Source organism: Crotalus tigris, unplaced genomic scaffold (genome assembly GCF_016545835.1).
Source record: "Crotalus tigris isolate CLP2741 ecotype Arizona unplaced genomic scaffold, ASM1654583v1 scf7180000024119.3904262, whole genome shotgun sequence".
NCBI classification, from domain to species: domain Eukaryota; kingdom Metazoa; phylum Chordata; class Lepidosauria; order Squamata; family Viperidae; genus Crotalus; species Crotalus tigris.
This window is the reverse complement of record NW_024100396.1, coordinates 75005-101028: the sequence shown is the minus strand read 5'-3', so window position 1 is coordinate 101028 and position 26024 is coordinate 75005. Positions and strand designations below refer to the sequence as shown.

General features: G+C 41.2%; 3 protein-coding genes across 5 annotated transcripts; all 3 read left to right on the top strand.

The window, feature by feature from the left end:
- Nucleotides 1-6621: 6621 nt before the first annotated feature.
- On the top strand, nucleotides 6622-10846 carry LOC120298662 (interferon-inducible GTPase 5-like). Of its 2 annotated transcripts, none has more exons than XM_039322630.1 (3): nucleotides 6622-6772; nucleotides 8695-9213; nucleotides 9668-10846. In XM_039322630.1, the coding sequence occupies exons 2-3, from the start codon at nucleotides 8722-8724 to the stop codon at nucleotides 10361-10363; spliced, it is 1188 nt and encodes a 395-aa protein (XP_039178564.1). In that variant the 5' UTR covers nucleotides 6622-6772; nucleotides 8695-8721; the 3' UTR covers nucleotides 10364-10846. The 2 variants fall into 2 exon arrangements, with proteins under 2 accessions (XP_039178564.1, XP_039178565.1); XM_039322631.1 differs by having other exon boundaries at nucleotides 8695-9331; nucleotides 10062-10846.
- Nucleotides 10847-14708: 3862 nt separating this feature from the next.
- On the top strand, nucleotides 14709-19162 carry LOC120298659 (interferon-inducible GTPase 5-like). Of its 2 annotated transcripts, none has more exons than XM_039322625.1 (2): nucleotides 14709-14992; nucleotides 17679-19162. In XM_039322625.1, the coding sequence occupies exon 2, from the start codon at nucleotides 17706-17708 to the stop codon at nucleotides 18933-18935; it is 1230 nt and encodes a 409-aa protein (XP_039178559.1). In that variant the 5' UTR covers nucleotides 14709-14992; nucleotides 17679-17705; the 3' UTR covers nucleotides 18936-19162. The 2 variants fall into 2 exon arrangements, with proteins under 2 accessions (XP_039178559.1, XP_039178558.1); XM_039322624.1 differs by having other exon boundaries at nucleotides 14709-14996.
- A 563-nt stretch (nucleotides 19163-19725) lies between these two features.
- Nucleotides 19726-23860, top strand: LOC120298664 (interferon-inducible GTPase 5-like). The gene is made up of 2 exons (XM_039322633.1): nucleotides 19726-20441; nucleotides 22118-23860. Exon 2 carries the CDS (start codon nucleotides 22381-22383, stop codon nucleotides 23545-23547), a length of 1167 nt encoding a protein of 388 aa, XP_039178567.1. The 5' UTR covers nucleotides 19726-20441; nucleotides 22118-22380; the 3' UTR covers nucleotides 23548-23860.
- Nucleotides 23861-26024: the final 2164 nt, after the last annotated feature.

Sequence of the window (26024 nt, the reverse complement as noted above, 5' to 3'; positions counted from 1 at the left end):
TGTTGTTTCATTTGCTTTTTTTCCTGTTCCATGTGCAACAATTATCACTAATAAAAGAGTTGGGACGATCCTCCTCAATTTTTCCGGCTTCACTTTCCTCATTCATCTGATGGCCTGCAGATGTCAATGAAAAGGCCTGGCCCAGCCTCCCAAACTTTCAACTTCATCTTGACCTGGTCCCAAGACCAGCTAAGGCTGGGTAAATAAGGGATCAAACAAAGGGGATCCAGAAGCTCCTAGAATGATGTTGCCATTCTTTCCATAAGAAGGAATTGCCGTCTTTTCTTTGGATTCTCTTGATATATTGGCACAGATTCCTTCACAGCTACTCTGACGACTTACTGAAAAGGGAAAACAAGGTGACCAGCATGAGATGAGGCCATTTAGAAGCTGAATCAAGGATAAAGGGGTCCCCACTTGTCTCTACCCAGGTTTACACCAGTTACCATACTCCCAGGTTCACCTGCTTCTTGTATGGAAGTAGAAATTGACGTCTCCTGCTCTGCTTCCAAGGGCAGTTTGAGAACTACCCCTGGTAGAAAAGCAAATATTTCTTAAGTAGTGTCACAGGGTTCCTTTTTCAATACCCCATTCAGTGGGTTCCCCAAATTCCAGAGGCCTCCCCCCCACCCCAGCCTTGTTTCAGCCACCCAGCCACCAGCAGACCCAGTTGCCCCAATTTGATTCTACACCCTTCCTAGGTCTACAGCTGCTGTTTTACTAACAGGCGTGAAAACCTCCAGTTCTGGACAAACATTTGAAATGATATAGGGTTGCCTGTCTGAGCAAGGGGGTTGGTCTAGGTGACCTCCAAGGTCCCTTCCAATTATTCTGTATTCTGTAAGTCTCCTTTTCCCTTTGCTTCCAGTTTCACACTTGGATTAAAAAATCCACATCCCCTCAGAGCCTTCATGCACCTACAAAACCAGTACACCAACAGCCATGATCAAGACAATCAGCACACACACACACACACACACACACACACACACACACACACACTGGCTGGGAAGCAAGGGAGTTGAAGTCAACCCCTCTGAAAAGCTGCCAAGCTTCAGAAGCCCTACTGTTTTGCAGTCTGTGCTATTTTTAGGAAGCAAAATTGAAGACAATCCAAAGCTACTTTCGTTTTTCTATAAAGCAGCTGATTTTTCCACTGGTCTATGTAAAAAAAAAAAAAAAAGGCAAGTATATCGTAAGTAGTGTCAAGGGTTCTTTTTTACAATATCCCATTCAGTGGGCTCCCCAAATTCCAGAGGGCCCATGCCAGCGCCCCCCCCCCCAGGTACCCAGTGCACAGCAGCAGCCAAAAAAGCCAAGGCAATCCTAGGCTTCATTAATAGAGGCAGTGGTGGGATTCAAATATGGGAACAACCGGTTCTCTGTGTGGATGCTACTTGCAGAAGTCCATTCTGGCCCTGGGCAACAAAAAATTAGCTACCGGTTCTGCAGAACTGTTGCGAACCAGCTGAATCCCACCATTGAATAGAGGGATGGAAATCAAGATCACATGGAGTGATAGTACTGCTTTGCAAAGCCTTAGTAAGACCACACTTGGAAGATTGCATCCAGTTTTGGTCACCACAATGTAAAAAAGATGTTGAGGCACTGGAAAGAGGGCAGAGAAGAGCAACAAAGATGCTTAGGGGACTGGAGGCTAAAACATATAAAGAACAGTTGCTGGAATTGGGTATGTCTAGTTTAATGAAGAAAAGGACGAGGGGGGACATGATAGCAGAGTTCTAATATCTGAGGGGTTACCACTAAGATGAGGGGGGGTCAAACTATCACCAGAAGGCCAAAGAAGAAACAACGGATGGAAACTAATCAAGGAGGAAAGCAACCTGGAATTAAGAAGAAATTTCCTATCTGTGAGAACAATCAACCAGTAGAATGCCTTGCCTTCAGAAATTGTGACTTCCCATTGCTGGAGGCTTTAAGAAGAGACTGGACAGCCACCTCTCTGAAACTGTATAGGCTCTTCAGCTCGAGTAGGGGGTTGGAGTAGAAGACCTCCAAAGTCCCTTCCAACTCTGTTATTCTATGTTGTATGTTCTGCTCTGGCTACTGTATTAAAAGGGAAAACAGGTATGAGGTGAGGCCATTTTGATATCTGATGTTTTCAATGATATTTTGGTTCCCACACGTCCCCACCCAGGCTACACGAGATGCCATAATACCAGGATCACACGGTCCGTATATGGAAGACAGAACTTGACTTCACCTATTCTGTGGAGGCTTCCAAGGGCACACACTGAAGTCTTCATATCACAATACAAAATTGAATGAGCAGTACAAATGCATGTTGTAGTTAGTCCTAGAGAGAGAGAATGGATGAGAATAGAATCACTAAAGAAATATAAGAGGGAAAGGTGGATAGGTCACGAGGAAGAGAAGACTGATGCAGTTGTGGTTGGATGGGGTTGATGGGATGCTGAACAAAATGAGGTGAGAAGTCCTCAAAGAATTCATAGGCAACATATAAAGCAGTGCATAGATGTTGTGGAAGCAAGGATTATTTCAGGAGAATAAACAATAGCAATAATAATAGCACTTAGACGTATGTACTGCTCCATTGTGCTTTACAACCTGTTTACGGAATCAGCATATTGCCCCCAACAATTTGGGTCCTCCTTTTATGACCTCGGAAGGATGAAAGGCTGAATCAACCTTGAGCCAGTCAGGATCAAACCTATGGCAGTGGGCATGCAGAGTTAGCCTGCAATGCTACATTCTAACCACTGCACCACCTTGGCTCTTACAAGGGCGATGGGAAGCACAGCTAGATCATATTCTGGGCACCCAGCCCCTTCATCACCCACCCTGAGACCTTCCATAATGGGTCTACTGTTATGAATGTTAAGAGATCTTTCTGAAGACGAACCCAAATTTCAGGGGGGGGGAAGGCAAAAATGTGCAGAGTGAAATGGTGTAGTGTCTTCTGCATGAGCAGGGGTTTGGACTAGAAGACTTCCAAGGTCCCTTCCAGCTCTATTCTGATTGATTGTTTGAATCTCTCTCTAGTACTCCTTGCATCATCATCATCATCATCATCATCATCATCATCATCATCATCATACTGGACTGGACTCAAGCAGAACTAAAAGCAATGGATAGGAAAACCAGAAAAACAATGACAATGAATCATGCCCTTCATCCATGCAGTGACATTGACAGACTTTATCTACCAAGGCAAATAGGTGGGTGTGGAATGCTACAAGTACATCAGATGGTTGAAGAAGAAAAAATGGCTTTGGAAGAATATCTGAAGAATAATGATGAAGATGCACTGAAATTAGTATATCTGGAAGGCTTACTGACTACTGGAGAGACCAAACTGGCCTACAAGAAAGACCAAATGAAAACAGAATAGAGACATGGGAAGACAAAGCACTACATGGCCAATACATTAAAAAAATAGCTGGGAAAGCAGATATTAACAAGACCTGGCAATGGCTAAGAGCAGGAAAATTGAAGAAAGAGACCGAGGGACTAATTCTGTCTGCAGAAGACCAAGCCTTAAGGACAAATGCATATAAAGTCAAAATTGAGAAGACAGCAACAGACAGTAAGTGCTGCCTATGCAAAGAAGCTGAAGAAACAGTGGACCACCTGGTAAGCTGTTGCAAGAAAATTGCACAGACTGACTACAAGCAGTGGCATGACAAAGTAGCAACAATGGTGCATTGGAAGATCTGCAAAAAATATCATTTGCCTGTAAGCAAAAACTGGTGGGATCATAAAATAGAGAAAGTAATAGAAAATGATAAAATTAAACTGCTCTGGGACTTCAGAATTCAAACAGACAAGCACCTGCAACATAATACCCCAGACTTAACAATTGTCGATAAGAAAGACAAAAAAGTCTGGATAGTGGATGTGGCAGTGCCTGGAGACAGCAGAATAGAGGAGAAAGAACTGGAGAAGATAACAAAATACAAAGACCTACAAATAGAAATAGAAAGACTGTGGCAAAGGCAAGCAAGGGTAGTACCAATAGTAATAGGCTCCTTGGGTGCAATCCCCAAACAGCTGGAGCACCACTTGAACACCATTGTCATTGACAAATTCACTATTAGTCAATTGCAAAAGGCGGCCTTACTAGGAACTGCTTCCATCCTGCCATGATATCTGTAACACCATCAAACATCCACATCTGCCTATCCCAGGTCCTGGGTAAGGACTCGATAGGTAGACAAAATGCCAAATTCCAGTCTGAACATCTGGCTGACTGTGTGATGATTAATAATAATAATAATGTGCGATGATCCATTATTATACTACTACTACTACTACTACTACTACTACTACTACTACTACTATTATTATTATTATTATTATTCTCAATCATCGCACAGTCAGCCAGATGTTCAGACTGGATTTGGTATTTTGTCTACCTATCGAGTCCTTACCCAGGACCTGGGATAGGCAGATGTGGATGTTTGATGGTATTACAGGTATCGTCGCAGGATGGAAGCAGTTCCTAATAAGGCCGCCTTTTGCAATTGACTAATAGCAAATTTGTCAATGCCAATGGTGTTCAAGTGGTGCTCCAGTTGTTTTGGGATTGCACCCAAGGAGCCTATGACTATTGGTACTACCCTTGCTTGCTTTTGCCACAGTCTTTCTATTTCTATTTGTAGGTCTTTGTATTTTGTTATCTTCTCCAGTTCTTTCTCTTCTATTCTGCTATCACCAGGCACTGCCACGTCCACTATCCAGACTTTTTTGTCTTTCTTATCGACAATTGTTAAGTCTGGGGTGTTATGTTGCAGGTGCTTGTCTGTTTGAATTCTGAAGTCCCAGAGCAGTTTAATTTTATCATTTTCTATGACTTTCTCTATTTTATGATCCCACCAGTTTTTGCTTACAGGCAAATGATATTTTTTGCAGATCTTCCAATGCACCATTGTTGCTACTTTGTCATGCCGCTGCTTGTAATCAGTCTGTGCAATCTTCTTGCAACAGCTTACCAAGTGGTCCACTGTTTCTTCAGCTTCTTTGCATAGGCGGCACTTACTGTCTGTTGCTGTCTTCTCAATTTTGACTTTGTATGCATTTGTCCTTAAGGCTTGGTCTTGTGCAGCCAGAATTAGTCCCTCGGTCTCTTTCTTCAATTTTCCTGCTCTTAGCCATTGCCAGGTTTTATTATTATCTGCTTTCCCAGCTATTTTTTTAATGTATTGGCCATGTAGTGCTTTGTCTTCCCATGCCTCTATTCTGTTCTTCATTTGGTCTTTCTTGTAGGCCAGTTTGGTCTCTCCAGTAGTTAGTAAGCCTTCCTGATATACTAATTTCAGTGCATCTTCATCATTGTTCTTCAGATATTCTTCCAAAGCCATTTTTTCTTCTTCAACCATCTGATGTACTTGTAGCATTCCACGCCCACCTATTTGCCTTGGTAGATAAAGTCTATCAATGTCACTGCGTGGATGAAGGGCATGATTCATTGTCATTATTTTTCTGGTCTGCCTATCCATTGCTTTTAGTTCTGCTTGAGTCCAGTCCACTATTCCAGCTGTGTACCTAATGACTGGGATTGCCCAGGTGTTGATTGCCTTTATGGTATTTCCTCCATTGAGTTTGGATTTTAAGATCTTCTTCACTCTCTTGATGTATTCACCTCTAATCTTTTTCTTGACTTCAGTGTGCTTGATGTTGTCAGCTTGAAGGATACCCAAGTATTTGTAGTATTCTTCCTCATCCAGACTCTTAATGTTATTTTCGTGGGGCATCTTGATTCCTTCAGTTTTCACTATTTTTCCTTGTTTGATAGTAAGTGTGGCACATTTGTCCAAGCCAAACTCCATTACAATATCTTGGCTATATATACGGACAGTGTTGAGCAGCGATTCTATTTCAGACAAGCACCTGCAACATAATACCCCAGACTTAACAATTGTCGATAAGAAAGACAAAAAAGTCTGGATAGTGGATGTGGCAGTACCTGGAGACAGCAGAATAGAGGAGAAAGAACTGGAGAAGATAACAAAATACAAAGACCTACAAATAGAAATAGAAAGACTGTGGCAAAGGCAAGCAAGGGTAGTACCAATAGTAATAGGCTCCTTGGGTGCAATCCCCAAACAGCTGGAGCACCACTTGAACACCATTGTCATTGACAAATTCACTATTAGTCAATTGCAAAAGGCGGCCTTACTAGGAACTGCTTCCATCCTGCCATGATATCTGTAACACCATCAAACATCCACATCTGCCTATCCCAGGTCCTGGGTAAGGACTCGATAGGTAGACAAAATGCCAATTCCAGTCTGAACATCTGGCTGACTGTGTGATGATTAATAATAATAATAATGTGCGATGATCCATTATTATTACTACTACTACTACTACTACTACTACTACTACTACTATTATTATTATTATTATTATTATTATTATTATTATTATTATTATTATTTCACCTATTCCATGGTGGCAAAAGTCCACACACCTGGAATATTGCTTAGTTTATACTATTTCTTTCACAGTGTCTGTCACTGTACTTGCAAAGAACGAATCTGAGGCCAGTCCAAAGATACTTTCTTTTTCCTGTAAATCAGCTGCTTTTAATGCTGAGGAAACTCAGATTTGGATAGGCAGGCAAAATGGGAGGAACATTTTTATTATTTGAAGAAACAAAAAAACAGGAAATTAGGGGGTTTATAAGAGAGATGCAGTCCGTCTGATCGGAGGAGTCTGGCTCTTTTTGAAAGAGATCAACCCCAGCCTGCCGAGAGACCTTTGAGAATTATTCCTTTTATAAAAGCAAGTAAGTAATTTGTCTAACTTTTCCCCTCTATAGGGTTAGCTATTGTGGATTCTCTACTCCTTGCTTTCAAATTCTCTGTTCTCTTTTCAGTTTCTGCTGATCTTCCTATAAAGCAGCCTTCAATAGCATTTCCTTTCTCCTAAAGATTGTGTGCATTAGGAATCTGTGAATGGCTGAAAACCCTTCAGCGTTAAGGAAATCCATGCACCCATCATCCCTCGTTTCTGGACCCCAAATTTTTGTGGGTGGCTTTGGGGAATCAGCCAAAGAAGCAACAACAAGTGTCTCTTCCCTGCATTGGGTGGTGCCTTCTTTGGGTCTACACTGGATTGTTGGGCTGGACTTTTGATATACTTAATAACTGGGTTTGCTTAGGTTTGCAAGTCTGAAAGTACTTCAGAGAGGATTCTTCCTTAACTGTCTTGGGTTCAAGAGGGAGGGAGGGAGGGATTGAAATGACCATCAGGCTTCCAAGATTTGGTAACTAGAGGTTTGTAAACAGAGAGATATGAAATTCTTCACCTTCGTTTTCTTTCCCATGGCTGAAACGGCTTCAGGCAAATGGCTGACAACCCTTCAGGCTTTAGGAAATGCATGCACCCTTCGCCCCTTGTTTCTGGACCCCAAGCTTTTTTGTAGGTGGCTCTGGGGAAGCAGCAGACTTTCCCCCCCTGCATTTAAAGATGGGTTTACACTGGTCTTTTGGGTGCAGTTAATAACTAGCTTGCATTACATTTGTGCCAGTGACTTTATGGATAAGCAAGGAAGAGAATAGAATTTGTATCAAAAGAAAGAACAAACGGCCAGAGGTTTAGAGTGATCTGAAGAGGAAGGGTTCTGACTAAGGAGAACATCTGGAAAGCTTCTTGCTCCCCTGGCTGGTTTTCACTCCACCTCACCTCTTTGGACGTTGATCCAGGCAGAATTGTGGTTGCAATTATGAAAGGCTTCATTTTTGAGCCCAGTTTTTTTTTTTTTTTTGAGGGTGGCTTTGGGGAATCAGTCAGAGAAGCATCAGACTTTTCTCCCCTGTGTTAGTTGATATCTTCTTTAGATTTAACACTGGATTTTAGGCTGGACTTTAGTGCCTGGTTTTTCATCCACCCTTCTTTGGACATTCATCCAGGCATATTGGTGTAATTATCAAAGGCACCAGTAATAGTAATAGTATACAACTACAACTTGTCCTTGACATACAATAGAAAAAACAGACAGATGAAAAGCAACTTAGCCAGCAGTAATAAGGTAAATGGAGCAAGAGGCACAGAAGAGACCTTCTCTAGTTTTTTGGTTAAAAAAAAATAGGGATTGAAAAGAGAAGTACTTCTAAGTTTGTAAGATGAATTTCAGCTTTAGCAATAGCAATAACATTTAGGCTTACATATCACCATAGTGCTTTATAGCAGTCTCTTGGAGGTTTGCAATGTAGAAGCATTATTTGCATATTGACCCCAACAATTTGGGTCACCATCTTACCAACCTTGGAAGGATGGAAAGCTGAGTCAACCTCAAACTGGTCAGGATTGAACTGCTGGCAATGGGAATGCAGAGTTAGCAGCAACGCTGCATTCTAATCACCGGGGCTTTGGAAGGATTTAAGACCTTTAGGATTTCGACCAGATAGGAAACATGATCAGATGGCTTATGCTACTTTATTGTAAGGTTACATTAACAGAATTTTGCAAGTCTGAAAGTACTTCAGATCCCTTCAGAGAGAAAGGGAAGATTAGAAAGCAGCTTAAACAGATTCCTCCTTAACTGTCTTGGGATCAAGAGGGACGGAGGGAGGGGTTGATTTGTTTGATGATCCATTGGTTGGTTTTCTTGGCTGTCCACAATATTCTTGGTGATCTTCTCCAACTTCAACCCAAATTCCAAGTTCCAGACATAGCTGGTTTCCCAATGTTTCTTTTCCTTTCCAGATAATCTGCACAGAACAAAGAGCATCAATGGGCAATCTAGCTGTAAAGGATAATCTAAGGAGAGAATTTGAAGACTTAAAGAGTGATTTGAATCAGGGCAGTGTCCCCAAAGTGACAGCTGAATACCAACAATGTTTAAATGAAATGCAAAATCTGCCCCTTGATATTGCAGTTACTGGAGATGCGGGTGTTGGTAAATCCTCCTTTATCAATGCCTTCCGAGGAGTAATGGATGACGATAATGACGCAGCCGAGGTTGCAGCAGTAGAAGGAACCAAAATGCCAAAGCCGTATCCTTATCCTTCTTTTCCCAATATTAAGTTATGGGACCTTCCAGGGATCGGAACACCTAAATTTCGGGCAGCGGAATATATGAAGAAGGTCCAGTTTGAAAGATATGATGTCTTCCTTATCTTTACCTCTGATCGCTTCACTGAAAACGATGCTTTGCTGGCAAAGGAAATAAAAAGAATGAGAAAGAAATGTTATTACGTGCGCGCCCGTATTGATGAGAGTATTTTTAAAGTAGCTTATCTGGCAGAAATGGCAAAGATTTCGGCTTTCTTAAAGCAACAAACGCAAGAGAAGTTTTTTGCTGTTTGGGATAAATGGATAAAATTTATACAATTTAGATTGGGTATACAAAAATATTATATAGTTTTTTCATAAGTTTTATTTTCATATATATTATAGATAATTTTTTTATATATATAAATATAAAGTTTTTAATTTAATTTTTATTTTTATTTTTTAAGCCTATATTCTGCTCTGGGAAGCTCGGGGGGGGGGGAAGGGAGGTTTTTTTTTGTTTGTTTTTTTTTTGGGAGGGCTGGGGGATGGGGTTTTTTTTTTTTATTTTATTTAATATATGTATTGTTTAGTTTTATTTTTCTGTATATGTTGCCTTTTGTTTTGTATTATTTTTCCTTTTTTGTAAAATTTATAAAACTTTCAATAAAAAAAAAAAAAAAAAAAGAATGAAAGCAGGAAAAGGGATTTCAATGAGATGGAAACCCTGTCAGCCATCAGGAAACACTGTGAAGGTATTTTGAAAGAGGCAGCTGAGCTTTCTGAAAGAGTATTTCTGATATCCAACCATCATGCACACATGTATGATTTCCCTCTCCTGCAAGAGAGAATGGCCGCTGAACTTCCTGACCACAAGAAACAAATTTTAACACTGGCTGTGCATATTTTCTCAGAAAATGAATTGATGAAGAAAAAAGAGCTAATGAAAGCCTATATAAAGAAGTTAGCGTGGGTATCTTGTGCTTGTGGAGCGGTGCCTCTCCCGGGTCTCTCTATGGCTTCTGATGTTGGAATTTTTGTAGATGCCCTGAAACATTTCTGTCATGTGTTTGGCTTAGATGACCGGTCCCTCTGTTTTCTGGCTCATCAGACGGGAAAAGAATTTGAAGAGTTGAAGTCGGCTATCAAGAAAACCCCGTTACCCAATACAATAAATGCAGAGCTGGTATTTTCTCTCTTGATGAAGTCATCTGTTTGGGTAACTGTGTCAGTGGTGGAAGTGGCTCTTGATGTTATACCTGTTCTTGGTTCTCTGTTTGGTGGAGCGAGTTCATACGTTGTCACCTGTCATTTTCTGAACAGCTTTCTTGATGATGCTGTGGAAGACGCCCAAAATGTTCTGGCAAAACTTCTTGAGTGATCAGAGTCCCAGGGAAAGTCCCAAGACAACCCCAAACCCCATTTGAAGGGGACCATCAAGCAATTCATCAAAATGAAAGCAGGGAGAGGAAAATAATAATATGCTTCAAAGCCTTATTGGAAGTATCTATCTGCTTGCTCCTTTTAGTAATTCTCTGATTGAAGTACGTGCTTGATCACCCTAGGAGGAAGTGGGTAACTCTGTCTGCAGATATTAGAAAATAAATAATTATCCATATTGTTTTTTGAGGAATGCTTTTCTTTTCTTCTTTTCTCTCTTTGGCTTTTTTCTGTTATATTTTAGCAAAGTGGAGATTATTGTATGAAATTACAAAATTCATGATCCTTTATTTTTAAATATGAGGAAAACAACTCAATGGAGACTGTGTGGATATGTCATTAATGTTATACTTACCATTAATAGCATAAGTACAATAATTGTTTTTGGAAATATATCTCTCTCTTAAATAAAAAGCATTTTAAAGAAAGATTCCTATTTTGTTATCCAACGATGTAACATTATCACTGCTGCCAGGAAACAGCCAAGTTCAGAATATCAAGGACCCATCATAATGCATTCAGTTCTACATATAGGTCATCTTCAGGGAGTTTTTGTCTTATGACCATAACTGAGCCAGAATCTCTGTAGCTGTGAACTTAGTCACACACCTGTTAAGGGAATCTGGCTTCCCCATTGACTTTGCTTGTCAGAAGGTCTCAAAAGGGGATCATGTGATCCTGGGACGCTTCAACCGTCATAAATATGAGTCACCGAGCATCTGAATTTGGATCATGTGACCACGGGGAGGTTGCAATGGTCATAAGTGTGAAAAACGATCACATGTCACTGCCACTGTCAGTTTGAATGGTCACTAAATGAAGTGTTGTAAGTTAAGTGGCTGTATTTTGGGTGACACATTTATTTTGTTTAAACCGTGTTCCCTCTGTTCAAATGTGTGGAAATATTTGGACTTTTCTCCTCTGCTGGTTTTCCCTGCCTTTTAGATAAGTTGAATTGCAAGAAACCATAGAGGAATTTTCGATTCCTGATACACACACACAAACTGCCATTCTTTTTATACAGCCAATGGACTGGGATGCTTGATAGTAGCATTGGAATTGTGGTCATCCTGGAAGGGTTGGTTCCCTCTCCGTCAGTTTCCCCAGTCTTACTTTCCTGTCTTCATCAGAGCCTGTTTCCACTGAAAAAGGAATCACTTCTATCCTTTTCTTTACTCCAATCCCCACTTTTCTCAAGGACTTATATTGTCTTGACGTCTCAACTTCATGCAGATTCTTAAAATAGGGGATGACTAAATAGCCATTTCTCAAAGAGGCTGTAATGGGAGCCACAGATTAGACGGGGGGGGGGGGAGGGAAATTTTATTTTATTTTTTAGAACAATTTTTATTAGTTTTCCATTTTGCACCAACAGAAGCTTAAGAACCAACGTGGAGATATGGTTATCAATTACAAAAAGAAAACAATAGCATTGGACATATACAGTTCACACAATATTTCTTAAAATTTCTCTATCTATATATCATATTATAATCAAATTGATTCAAATAAAATCATTTATTAATATATCTAAATATAAATTATCTTAATCAATTAAAACTTTCAACTGCGCAGTGTCTATTCTATACAAATCTATAATTTCTCACATATTTAAACTTAAACTGAAACGCTCCGTTTATTTAAGATATATTATAATCTCATTAATACATTTCTAAAACAAATTTTCATTTATATTGCTACATATGAATTTCATTAATCAATAAATGTTTAGAAGAGCTCATTATCTATCCCCAAAATCCTGTTTTACACTTTATTAATTTTTCAGATGTTAAAATTTAAACTAACCTATATATTTGCTATTCAGGTACCCCAAGTTTCTCTTATTTAAATCTATTCTTTTTCAATAATTCTCCAATTATTAATTCCATCTCATTCCCCCAAAAAAGAACAAAGAATAAAGAGCAAAAAGAAAAAAAAGAGAGAAAAGAAGCATATTCTTGCTACATTTCAGTATTAAATTCTAAATCATTTCATAATAGCCTCCCTTTTAACAAAATCCAAATCCAAAACAATCCGAGTCGCTATAAAACCTTTACCATCCATAATTATCATCTCAAATTTAATATTTATATCTTATTCTGGGTTTCTTCCTATTCCAAATAGGTTTCCATAGTTGAGTCTCTAGTTCTGCAGATAGCTCTCCCATTCTTGCCTGCCACACTGAACACAGCAACAAGAGGTCTCTCATTGTCCCTTTTATTGGGCTGATATAAGAGTTACAGCTATTCTGAATAACTCGTGTCAGAACATCAGGGAGGGAAATTTTATTGAAGCAGGAGAGAAAGGAGCTTCAATTGATTCCACCTTAACTGTCCTGGGTGCAAGAGGGAGAGAGGGAGGGAAGTTCCCAGGAGGCTTTCAAGATTCAGCAACTAGATCAAGTAGAGTTCTCAGCATTGTAGTGAAATCTGTTTTTTGGCCTGGCTAACTGAGCATGCCCAGCCCCAAATTGGCCAGGTTTAATGAAAGGTGGGGCAAACAGGTGGGTGAGAGTACAGCCTAGCACCCTCCAGCTTGCCTGAGAACTCAGTGCAGGTGGAGGGGAATCCCCCAACCAAGCAGAAGGTGGATTTGCAAGCATCTGGGTACTCAGAAATGGGGGTGGGAAGCATTGTCCTCCCTCCTGGTTTGCCAACATTCCTTCCAAATACAGCAGACGCAAGTGGCAGGTTCATCAACAGTTACATCCCATCCAGGTTGGCTAATATGTTTCTGCTCCGGACGTACTAGCTAGTCCTTTGGAAACCTATGGGAGATAGAGGTAGCTGAGCATGCCTCAAGCTAATGTTGTCTAATGTCTTTTGCCAGCAGACCACAATTTGTGCCATGGCAAGCAGGCATCCCACTTTCTCTGATTCAAAGGGAGTGAAAGCACATTGAGACTTGCAAAATGCTGTTATTACTGAATAGCCAATCTCAATGAAAATAATTCTGGCCTTGCTGTGGAGTTGATTCCCTGGTCTGGTCTGCCTAGCGAGCCTCAAGGACATCCGGAGAGTAGAGTCAGCAAGGCAAGCCACCCCTGGAAGGACAAGAAGGTTTTTATTGATTTGAGTCCTGCCCCTGAAGGTGAAGGTCTGTCTGTCTGTTTGTCTGTCTGTCTATCTATTTATCTATCTATCATCCATCCATCATCCATCATCCATCCATCCATCCATCCATCTATCCATCCATCCATCCATCTATCCATCTATCCATCCAGTGGTGGGTTCACTATGCTGCTTCTGGAAATCCATTCTGGGTATGGACAACAAAAAATTAGCTACCAATTCTACCGAACTAGTGCGAACTGGCTGAATCCCACCACTCTATCTATCTATCTATCTATCTATCTATCTATCTATCTATCTATCTATCTATCTATCTACCTACCTACCTACCTACCTACCTACCTACCTACCTACCTACCTATCTATCTATCTATCTACTTTTCAAGCTGCCCATTCCTTTGCAAAGGTGCTCTGCGTGGTGTACAGGTTCAATTTCAAACCATAAAAACAATATATAAAATTTAAAAGGCAAGGATGGATTAAAAGCAGTGTGCAAGTTATTTAAAAGGTGGTTGGAGGGCTTTTAAGTCACCACCAACCAAACCAACAGCTATATGCTCCTCTGTGTGGCCCAAGTTTGTTTTTATACCTTTCCAGAGGGCCATGAAAGTGGGGAACTAGATCGTCTCTGAGGCACAGTTTTCCACAAGGCTGAGAAGACTCCCTCCCTGGACCCCACCAGTCAGAATTCTTTAGCTGACAGGTCGAAAACGTGCCTGCTTGGGTGGGATGGGCTGATGGAATGAAAAAAAGATAGTTCCATAGTTAATGTGGCCCCATCATGTAAGATAATAACCAACCCCATGAATTTTACCTGGAAGCAAACTGAAAAGATGGCCATTGTGCCTTATGCAGGCTGGGAACCCTCAATCTAAAGTCAGTGATCTGCAGAAGGGGCACAAATGCACTCCTCTACGATATGTCTAGGTCTGCAGCTGCTGTTTTACTAACAGGTATGAACACCTCCAGTTCTGGACAAACATTTGAAATGATATAGGGTTGCCTGCCTGAGCAAGGGGGTTGGACTAGGACAGGGCTATGCTGACTCAGGAATTCTGGGAGTTGAAGTCCATGAGTCATAAAAGAGTCAAGGTTGCCTACATCTGGACCTGGAGACCTCCAAGGTCCCTTCCAATTATTCTGTATTCTGTAATTTTCCTTTTCCCTTTGCTTCCAGTTTCCTACTTGGATTAAAAAAAACCACATCCCTCTTCTTCTGTAGTGTCTGCTATTTTTAGGAAGCGAAACTGAAGACAATCCAAAGGTACTTTCGTTTTCCTATAAAGCAGCTGATTTTCCCACTGGTCCATGTGGGGAGCGGGGTCTCTGATAGGCTGGAGCGTGTGTGATTGGAAATGGGAGGAGGGTTTTATTACTTCGAAGAAAACCTGCCCGCCGCATTTAGGCGTATGTAAGGGGCAATCGGAGCTTTCAATCTGAGGAATTTGGGTCCGTCCCAGCCTGCGTGGGGGTCTTCGACTTCTGCTCCTTTTAGAAAAGCAAGTAAGCCTTTGTTTCTACGCCTTTCCCCTCTCTCGCTTTAGCTGCTGTAGATTCTGCGTTCCTCGCTTTCAAATTCTGTTCTCTTTACAACAGTGACAGTTGATCTTCCTGTAAAGGAGCATGCAATCTCATTTTCTTTCGCGCTGAAGAATGTCTGCATTTTGCCTAGGAAGCTGCAAAGGGCTGAAAACTCTTCAGGTTTTTTTGGGGGGGGGCAAAAAAGGAGGGGGGGGGGGAAGTGAAGTATTTTCAAGTCTGCAAAACTGAGGTCAACTTAGGAGATAGACCAGATAGGAAATTCGACCGGATGAGGTCATTCCGCTTTATGATTCAATGACCCTAAGAGAATCTTGCAAATCTGGAAGAGAGGAACGTTAGAAAGAAACTTCAGCTGATTCCTCCTTAACTGGCTTTTGATGCAAAAAGGAGGGATGGAAATGGCCCCCTGGCTTCCACCGGTAGCTGGAGCTTTAGAGGCATGAGAGATAAAGGAAGACAAATGAATTTCTTCACTTGCATTTTCTTTCAAATGGCACCCTCCCTCCCTAGTCATTATTTATTCTTTAAAAATGGATTATCTGCCATTAAATAATGTTTGTCCCATAAGAGACCACATAAATAAGACAACCTTTGACACTTTTGTCTGTGAAAACAGTGGCACACATTAATAAATTAAATTTCTGATGCCTGCTCTGAAAAGAATGTGTCCGTGTGTGTGTGTGTGTGTGTGTGTGTGTGTGTGTGTGTGTGTATGTGTGTGTTTGTATTCCCTTTATATGGCATTTTCCTTCCCCATTCTGCAGATTTTCCTACAAAGATTCGTTATGATAAAAATGGACTCTTGAAAAAACAAGCTTTTTGTAACACATATTACCTGTTGTATTATTTTTTAATTTTAGATTATACACACACACACACACAAACATACATACATACACAGGATTTGGATTTATATAGATGAAATGTTATTGATGAATGTTCTGATCGATTGAATTTTATTGAAAAATACTTTAATTTGAATATATTATATTATTTGAGGAAAATAGAGAGGGAATTTCAATGTTTGGATGATTGATTACCCCATCACCACATTGTTTCTCAAGCACCTTGTTGTAAAAATAAAAAAAATCAATAAAAGTTGTTTAAAAAGAATTTCATTTTTTAATGTGTGCCATTGTTTTCACAGACAAAAGTGTCAAATGTTGTCCTTTTTATGTGGTCTCTATGGGACAAACATTATTTAATGGCAGATAATCAATTATGTGTATAATTGATTATACCACAATTTGGATACATCTGTGCCATGGCAGGCAGGCATCGTGCTCTCTCTGATTCAAAGGGAGGCTGGGGAGTCACAGCACAGTGAGACTTGCCAAATGCTGTTATTACTGAATAGCCAATCACAATGAAAATAATTCTGGCCTTGCTGTGGAGTTGATTCCCTGGTATGGTCTGCCTAGTGCGCCTAAAGGACATCCGGAGAGTAGAGGCAGCAAGACTACGCCACCCCCGGAAGGACAAGAATATTTTTATTGATTTGAGTACTGCTCCTGAGGGTGAAGTTCTGTCTGTCTGTTTGTCTGTCTGTCTGTCTGTCTGTCTGTCTATCTATCTATCTATCTATCTATCTATCTATCTATCTATCTACCTACCTACCTACCCATCCATCCATCCATCCATCCATCCATCCATCCAGTGGTGGGATTCAAATATGTGAACAACTGGTTCTCTATGCTGCTTCTGGAAATCCATTCTGGGTATGGACAACAAAAAATTAGCTACCAATTCTACCGAACTGGTGCGAACTGGCTGAATCCCACCACTCTATCTAACTATCTATCTGTCTGTCTGTCTGTCCGTCCGTCCGTCCATCCATCCATCCATCCATCCATCCATCCATCCATCCATCCATCCATCCATCCATCTATCTATCTATCTATCTATCTATCTATCTATCTATCTATCTATCTATCTATCTACTTTTCAAGCTGCCCATTCCTTTGCAAAGGGGCTCTGCATGGTGTACAGGTTCAATATCAAACCATAAAAACAATATATAAAATTTAAAAGGCAAGGATGGATTAAAAGCAGTGTGCAAGTTATTTAAAAGGTGGTTGGAGGGCTTTTAAGTCACCACCAACCAAACCAACAGCTACATGCTCCTCTGTGTGGCCCAAGTTTGTTTTTATACCTTTCCAGAGGGCCATGAAAGTGGGGAACTAGATCATCTCTTAGGCAGAGTTTTCCACAAGGCAGGGACAGTGGCTGAGAAGACGCCCTCCCTGGACCCCACCAATCAGAATTCTTTAGCTGACAGGTCGACAACGTGCCTGATTGGGTGGGATGGGCTGATGGAATGAAAAAAAGATAGTTTCATAGTTAATGTGGCCCCATCATGTAAGATAATAACCAACCCCATGAATTTGACCTGGAAGCAAACTGATAAGATTGCCATTGTGCCCTATCCAGACTGGGAACCCTCAATCTAAAGTCAGTGATCTGCAGAAGGGGCACAAAAGCACTCCTCTACAATATGTTTAAGTTAATTACCTGCTGATCAAAATGACCTCAGAAGGTGAGGTGGCCTCTTACTAAGGACTATGGTGGTTTTCGTAGGCATAGGGATTGTGAAAGGAGACATGACACAACTGAGAAAATCACAATCTCTCTCTTCATTTCCAGATAACCTGCACAGAAGAAAAAGCAACTATGGGCAATATATTTCTAAAAGATGATGTAAGGAGAGAATTTGATGATTTAAAGAGTCATTTGAATCAAGGCAATATCCCTGAAGCGGCAGCTGAATACAGAGGATATTTGAATAAAATGCAAAATCTGCCACTTAATATTGCAGTTGTTGGAAAGGCGGGTGCTGGTAAATCCTCCTTCATTAATGCCTCCCGGGGCATAAATGATGATGATGAGGAAGCAGCCGAGGTTGGTACAGTAGAGGAAAAAACGGTGCCAAAGGCACATCCCCACCCTTCTCTTCCCAATACAACGATATGGGAGCTACCGGAGATCAGAACATGCAATTCTAACGCAGCTGATTATCTCAAGAAGGTCCAGTTTGAAAGATATGATGTCTTTGTTTTGATTGTCACTGACCGCTTTACTGAAAACGATGCTTTCCTGGCCAAGGAAATACAAAGAAGGAGAAAGAAGTTTTACTTTGTGCGTAGCAAAATCGATATCAGTATGGAAGGTGAAAGGAGGAAAAGGAATTTCAACATGGAGCAAACCCTGGAGACCATCAGGAATTATTGTGAAGATACCTTGAAGGAGGCAGCTGAGCTCTCCACGAGAGTATTTCTGGTATCCAACACGCATGCACACATGTACGAATTCCCTCTCCTGCGAGAGACAATGGCCACCGAACTTCCTGATTACAAGAAGCACCTTTTAACCCTGGCTGTGCATGTTTTCTCAGAAAATAATTTGATGCAGAAAAAGATTTGCATGAATTCCTATATAAAGAAGTTAGCGATAGTATCTTGCCTTGGTGGAGCACTGCCTGTTGTGGGTCTCTCTATAATTTGTGATATTGGAATTCTGATAGATGCACTGATATGTTTCAGGCGGGTGTTTGCCTTAGACCAGGGGTCCCTCCATTTTCTGTCACTTCAGACAGGAAAAGGGTTTGAACAGCTGAGATCAGGGATCAAGAAAAGGCCATTAGTCAAAAGAGTCAATGCACAGCTAGTATTTTTTTTCCTGATGAAGTCTGCTTTCCTGGTTATGCCATCGTTTGTGAAATATCTGGGGACATATCCTCATGTAACTGTGTCAGTTGTGGAATTGCCTCTTTCTTTTATACCTGTTATCAGGTCTGTGTTTGGTGGAATGAGTTCATTTGCCGTCATGTATTATTTTCTGAACAAATTTCTCAACAATGCGGTGGAGGATGCCCAGAATATTCGAGAAAAGCTTCTTAAGTGATCAAAGTCCCTGCGAACAATCCAAGGAGACATCCAGCCCCCTTTGAAAGAGAGCATTTCATCCAAATTAGGAGGAAAATATATTAATATGCTTCAGTGCTTTATTACAACTTTCTATTTGCTTGCTGGTTATTCTCCGATTGAAGTATGTGCTTGATCAGCCAAGGGGCAAATAAGTCTCTTTGGTTGCAAATGTGTCCATGAGAAATTATAAACTAAGTATTTATCTATGGTGTTTCATTTGCTTTTTTCCTGTTCCAGGTGTAACAATGATCACTAATAAAAGGGTTGGGATGATCCTCCTCAATTTTTCCGGCTTCACTTTCCTCATTCATCTGATGGCCTGCAGATGTCAATGAAAAGGGCCTGGCCCAGCCTCCCAAACTTTCAACTTCATCTTGACCTGGTCCCAAGACAAGCTAAGGCTGGGTAAATAAGGGATCAAACAAAGGGGATCCAGAAGCTCCTAGAATGATGTTGCCATTCTTTCCATAAGAAGGAATTGCCATCTTTTCTTTGGATTCTCATGATATATTGGCACAGATTCCTTCACAGCTACTCTGACGACTTACTGAAAAGGGAAAACAAGGTGACCGGCATGAGATGAGGCCATTTAGAAGCTGAATCAAGGATAAAGGGGTCCCCACTTGTCTCTACCCAGGTTTACACCAGTTACCATAATCCCAGGTTCACCTTCTCTGTGTATGGAAGTAGAAGTTGACGTCTCCTGTTCTGCTTCCAAGGGCAGTTTGAGAACTACTCCTGGTAGAAAAGCAATTATTTCTTAAGTGGTGTCACAGGGTTCTTTTTCAATATCCCATTCAGTGGGCTCCTCAAATTCCAGAAGCCTCTCCCCCACCCCCAGCCTTGTTTCAGCTACCCAGCCACCAGCAGACCCAATTGCCCCAATTTGATTCTACACCCTTCCTAGGTCTACAGCTGCTGTTTTACTAACAGGTATGAACACCTCCAGTTCTGGACAAACATTTGAAATAATATAGGGTTGCCTGTCTGAGCAAGGGGGTTGGACTAGGACAGGGCTATGCTGACTCAGGAATTCTGGGAGTTGAAGTCCATGAGTCATAAAAGAGCCGAGGTTGCCTACATCTGCACTTGGAGACCTCCAAGGTCCCTTCCAATTATTCTGTATTCTGTAATTCTCCTTTTCCCTTTGCTTCCAGTTTCCTACTCGGATTAAAAAAATCCACATCCCTGTTTTTCTGGAGTGTCTGCTATTTTTAGGAAGCGAAACTGAACACAATCCAAAGCTACTTTCGTTTTCCTACAAACAGCTGATTTTTCCCACTGGTCCATGTGGGGAGCGGGGTCTCTGATAGGCAGGAGCGTGTGTGATTGGAAATGGGAGGAGCGTTTTATTACTTCGAAGAAAATCTGCCCGCCGCATTTAGGCGTATGTAAGGGGCAATCGGAGCTTTCAATCTGAGGAATTTGGGTCCGTCCCAGCCTGCGTGGGGGTCTTCGACTTCTGCTCCTTTTAGAAAAGCAAGTAAGCCTTTGTTTCTACGCCTTTCCCCTCTCTCGGTTTAGCTGCTGTAGATTCTGCGTTCCTCGCTTTCAAATTCTGCTCTCTTTACAACTGTCACAGTTGATCTTCCTGTAAAGGAGAATGCAATCCCATTTTCTTTAGCGCTGAAGAATGTCTGCGTTTTGCCTAGGAAGCTGCAAAGGGCTGAAAACTCTTCAGATTTTTTTTGGGGGGGGGGAAGGAGGGGGGGGAAGTGAAGTACTTTCAAGTTTGCAAAACTGAGGTCAATTTAGGAGATAGACCAGATAGGAAATGCGACCGGATGAGGTCATTCCGCTTTATGATTCAATGACCCTAAGAGAATCTTGCAAATCTGGAAGAGAGGAACGTTAGAAAGAAACTTCAGCTGATTCCTCTTTAACTGGCTTTTGATGCAAAAAGGAGGGATCGAAATGGCCCCCTGGCTTCCACCGGGAGCTGGAGCTTTAGAGGCATGAGAGATAAAGGAAGACAAATGAATTTCTTCACTTGAATTTTGTTTCAAATGGCACCCTCCCTCCCTAGTCATTATTTATTCTTTAAAAATGGATTATCTGCCATTAAATAATGTTTGTCCCATAAGAGACCACATAAATAAGACAATCTTTGACACTTTTATCTGTGAAAACAATGGCACACATTAATAAATAAAATTTCTGATGCCTGCTCTGAAAAGAATGTGTGTGTGTGTGTGTGTGTGTTTGTGTTCCCTTTATATGGCATTTTCCTTCCCCATTCTGCAGATTTTCCTACAAAGATTTGTTATTATGATAAAAACGGACTCTTCAAAAAACAAGCTTTTTGTAACACATATTACCTGTTGCATTATTTTTTAATTTAAGATTATACACACACACACATAGATACACAGGATTTGGATTTATATAGATGAAATGATTGTTATTGATGATTGTTCTGATCAATTGAATTTTATTGAAAAATACTTTAATTTGAATATATTATATTATTTGTGGGAAATAGAGAGGGAGTTTCTAACGTTTGGATGTTTGATTACCCATTGTGTGCCATTGTTTTCACAGATAAAAGTGTCAAAGGTTTATGTGGTTTCTATGGGACAAACATTATTTAATGGCAGATAATCAATATATATATATATTCTCTCTCTCTATTTCAGTGTTTCTCAACCTTGACAATTTTAAGGCATGTGGACTTTAATTCCCAGAATTCGACAGCCAGCATTGCTGGCTGTGGAATTCTGGGAGTTGAAATCCACATGCCTTAAAATTGTCAAGGTTGAGAAACACTGCTCTATTTATACACACACATATAGATACATATGTATATTAATCACAATCCATATTGTATACATAGCAGAAGAAAGAGTCTTGAGAGTTAACAAAGTTGATACTACATGGTACAAAGCTATTACAGAATCTAGTTGTTCTGCTTCGGATACCACGAAGCTTCCTCCCAAAAGGCAACAAGGAAAACAGGTCATGGACAGGTTGTGGAGAGTCCCTGACCATACTGCACACCCTGGTCAAGCATCTCGTATATGCTATGTAAATAGATTTCCTCCATGACAATCTATCCCTCACCTGTTCTTTCAAGACTCTTCATGATGCATTCATGACCACTGTATATGAGTCCATCCCCTTTGCTGCTGATCACCCCTTTCTTCTTTTCTTCCCTTCAAGTTTTCCCCCCACCAGAGCCTTCTGCAGAGAGCTGGGTCTTCACATCATGTGTCCAAAGTCAGTTCATTTGAGCCTGGACATTTGAGCCTCGGTGAGAACTCTGGGTTGATTCGTTTGATGATCCATTGGTTTGTTTTCTTGGCTGTCCACGGTATTCTCCGGGGTCTTCTCCAACTCCAAAATTCAAAGTGCCTGACATAGCTGAGAGACATCCCAGTGTCTCTTTTCCTTTCCAGATATTCTGCACACAAAAAAGCGCAAGTATGGGCAGTAGAGATCCTATAATCAGAGAATACGAAGTCTTAAAGAGTAACTCCCAAGAGAGGTTAAATGAAATGCAGTATTGGCCCCTTAGTATTGCAGTTACTGGACTGGCAGGGGCTGGTAAATCCTCCTTTGTCAACGCCTTCCGGGGTGTAAGCAACGAGGATGAGGAGGCAGCCAAGGTTGGGCCAGAAGAAAAAACCTTAGAGCCAAAGGCGTATCGTCACCCTTTTATTGCCAAAATAACAATATGGGACCTTCCAGAGATTGGAACGTGCAACTTTAATGCAGAGAAATATCTGAACGAGGTCCAGATCGACAAATACGATGTCTTTGTTATTGTTGCCTCCCACTGCTTCCTTGAAAATGAAGCTCTGCTGGCAAAGGAGATAAAAAGAAAGGGAAAAATGGTTTACTACGTGCGTACCAAAATAGACGTCTATATTGAAGGCGCAAGGAGGGAAAGGAATTTCAACGAGGAGAGAACCTTGGCGCGGATAAAGAAATATTGTGAAGATGGTTTGAGAGGGGCCGGGGACCGTTATGCAAGGGTATTTCTGATATCCAACCATCATATGCACTTGTATGATTTCCCTACCTTGAAACACAAAATAACCGCGGAACATCCAGAGCAGAAGAAGCTTATTTTAAAACTGGTTCTGCAGATCTTCTCAGAAGAAAATTTGAAACAGAAAAAAGGGAAAATGAAAGCCCGAATAAATAGGGATGCGTTTGTATCTGGCACTATTGGAGCCGTGCCTATTCCGGGTCCCTCTCTTCTTTCTGATATTGGAATTTTGCTGAATGCCCTGAGACGCATCCGCAGTGAATTTGGTCTAAACGAAAGGACCCTCCGTTTTCTGGCCCTTGAGACGGAAAAAGAATATGAAGAGCTGAGGTCAGCAGTCAGGAGAACCCCCTTAGTAATCAATAGGGAATTGGTGCTTTCTTATTTGAGTAAGTCCTCTGTTTGGATGGCTGTGTCGGTTGTGGAACTGGGTTTTGATTTTATACCCGTTGTCGGGTCTGTGTTCGGTGGAGTGAGTTCATTTGGTGTCACATATCACTTTCTGAACAAGTTTCTTGACGATGCTATGGAAGACGCCCAAAATGTTCGAGTGAAACTTGAGGAATCAGACTTCCAAGACACCCCAAGCCCGTCTTGAAGGAGACAGTCAAGCATTTCATCCAAATAAGAAGAGGGGGGAAAATAATAATAATATGCTTCAATGCCTTATTAGAACTATCTACCTGCTTCTTCTTTTAATAATTCTCCAATTGAAGAATGTGCTTGATTCTGCTAAGAGCAGTTAAGTATCTCTGTCTGCGGCTGTTCCCGTGGGAAGTCAGAAATGAAATATTTATTTATATTTTGGGGGAAATTCTTTTCCTTATCTGTTTTCTCACTTTTGCTTTTTTTGTTGTTGTTCTTTTTGTAACAATGATCAACAATAAACTAGTGGAGCTTTTGCTGCAAAATTCATAATCCTTTTTTAAAAAAATATCAAAACCAATGCAATGTACGGTCTTAATCTTATTAATCTTATATTGGTGGTACAAATTACTTTCTTAATCTTATTAATGTTATATTGAGCATTAACCGTATACGTTCAATAATGATCTGTTCACCCACATTTTTTTAGAAAAAATATCTGTTTTTTTAAATCAAAAAGAATTTTATCCAGTGCTGGAGTTGGCCAACCAAATTGAAGGGGGAACCACTAGAGAAGCTGCTAGAACAGTGGTGGCGAACCTATGACACGGGTGCCAGAGGCGGCACTCAGAGCTCTCTCTGTGGGCATGCGCGCCATCACCCCTATCCTAGGCCTTCAGCTGGGTATTATAAAACCTTTTTGCTTTAGGCCTCTGCCGCCATGTGCAAAAAAAAAAAAAAAAAGGTTCAATCAGTTAATTACAACTTCTTGCGAGGAAAGAAAAAGATCTCGCAAAGTTGGAATTGATTGATTGAACTTTTTAGTCCCACCCACTCTGCCATTACCACTGTAGCCACGCCTACCCAATGGGCCACACCCAGCCAACGGGCCACACCCACCCAGTAACCAACGATGCATAAGTGGGTTTTGGGTTGTAGTTTGGGCACTCGATCTCTAAAAGGTTCGCCATCACTGTGCTAGAAGCTACTGAACTGCATTGCAATTTATCCACTGTAATATTTGCAACTCACAAACTGAGGAACAAATAGTTGGTGAGCTTGTGAACAAAGCTGTCTGGATGTCCCTTGGCTGAGAACAGAAGGTTCAAAGGCTCTCTCAAGGCAGATAAAACAAGCTCGAATTGAAGAGAATCTTCTGTAGCTCAGGGTTGAACTTTGATCTCTCTGAGCTTGGTGTGTTGCTTGCAGACGTCTCATTACCCCACGAGGTAACATAATCAGTGCTGCAAGCAAAGAGCCAAGGTCAGAGAACACCAAGGACTCCACAGAATAAGCTCAGTTCTGCATACAGGCCCTCCTGCCATTTGTGCTGGTAAAACCTGACTTGGAGATCCCTGATTTCCCGTGAAGGAATTATTCCTGGTTTTAAAGGCATCTGATTTGTACAACACACCCGTTTTGTCTCAGCTGTGCTCCCACTTTACAAAAGTTGCAGAAGTATTTGGACTTTTCTCCTCTGGTGGCTGCAATTCTACTATTGATTCAAGAAAGAATTATCGTCTTAATGTCTTAATTATCGTCTTCATGGAAAGAAACGTATCAGATACGTTTCCATGGAAACGGTGACGAAGCTTAAGGAGAACTTAATGCGCCAATTAGCACATATCCCTTCTATGTTTCTACAGCTAATCTTTAACTTCTTTGAACCTACCATAGAATCTTTCCTTTTTTCCTCTTTGCCTCCCGGACTACCCGCACAGTTGTAACGCTACAAGAATCAAACCAACCGAAAGAGGGACGCTCTCTCTTTCCTACATTCCTTTGCAAGTCCACGGAAACGTGTTGAGAAGGAAAAGCTGACAGATCAGCTCCACAGAAACAAAGGGGCACCATTCTTACGGTAGATCGTAGAAAAATCCAGGGAAAGGAGGGTTTGTGGTTCTCTGGGAAACAGTAAAAGTTTCCCCTGTCCAGTCATGTTCAACTCTTAAGGCAGTGGTTCTCAACCTTTTTAATGCCGTGACCCCCAACCGGTCGTAAGTCGAGGACTACTCAACCGGTCGTAAGTCGAGGACTACTCAACTGGTGCAGCACCGTTTGCAGAATGGGACTTTTGGCGGGCTCAGCAGGGCAGAGACAGCCTGGACAATTCCTATTGGCTTCTGAAAGCCAATAGAATTAGACTCTATTCAAGAGAGTCTATTCTATGGGCTTTCCAAAAGCCAATAGAATAAAAGGGAGTAGCACAGCTAAGGAAAAGGGGAAAAAATGGCGGACTGCATTGTTTGGCGACCCCCGTGAAATGGTCGTTCAACCCCAAATGGGGCCCCGACCCACAGGTTGAGAACCACTGTCTTAAGGGGTGATGCTTATTTCCGTCTCTTAGCCCAGGGAGCCAGTGATGTCCAGAGGGATTTCTGTGGTCATGTAGCCAGCATGACGATAAGCCCACCGAAATTTTTCTACTTGCATTTTGCCTTGCCTTCAGAAATTGTGGGTGCCCCATTGCTGGAGGCTTTAAGAAGAGAC

Excerpts from the sequence above, each read along its gene's own strand:
- LOC120298659 (XM_039322625.1), top strand. The coding sequence starts at position 17,706 with ATGGGCAATATATTTCTAAAAGATGATGTAAGGAGAGAATTTGATGAT.
- LOC120298662 (XM_039322630.1), top strand. The coding sequence starts at position 8,722 with ATGGGCAATCTAGCTGTAAAGGATAATCTAAGGAGAGAATTTGAAGAC. Across the intron at positions 9,214-9,667 it reads CCCGTATTGATGAGAGTATT|AAGAATGAAAGCAGGAAAAG; the intron begins TTTAAAGTAGCT and ends AAAAAAAAAAAA.
- LOC120298664 (XM_039322633.1), top strand. The coding sequence starts at position 22,381 with ATGGGCAGTAGAGATCCTATAATCAGAGAATACGAAGTCTTAAAGAGT.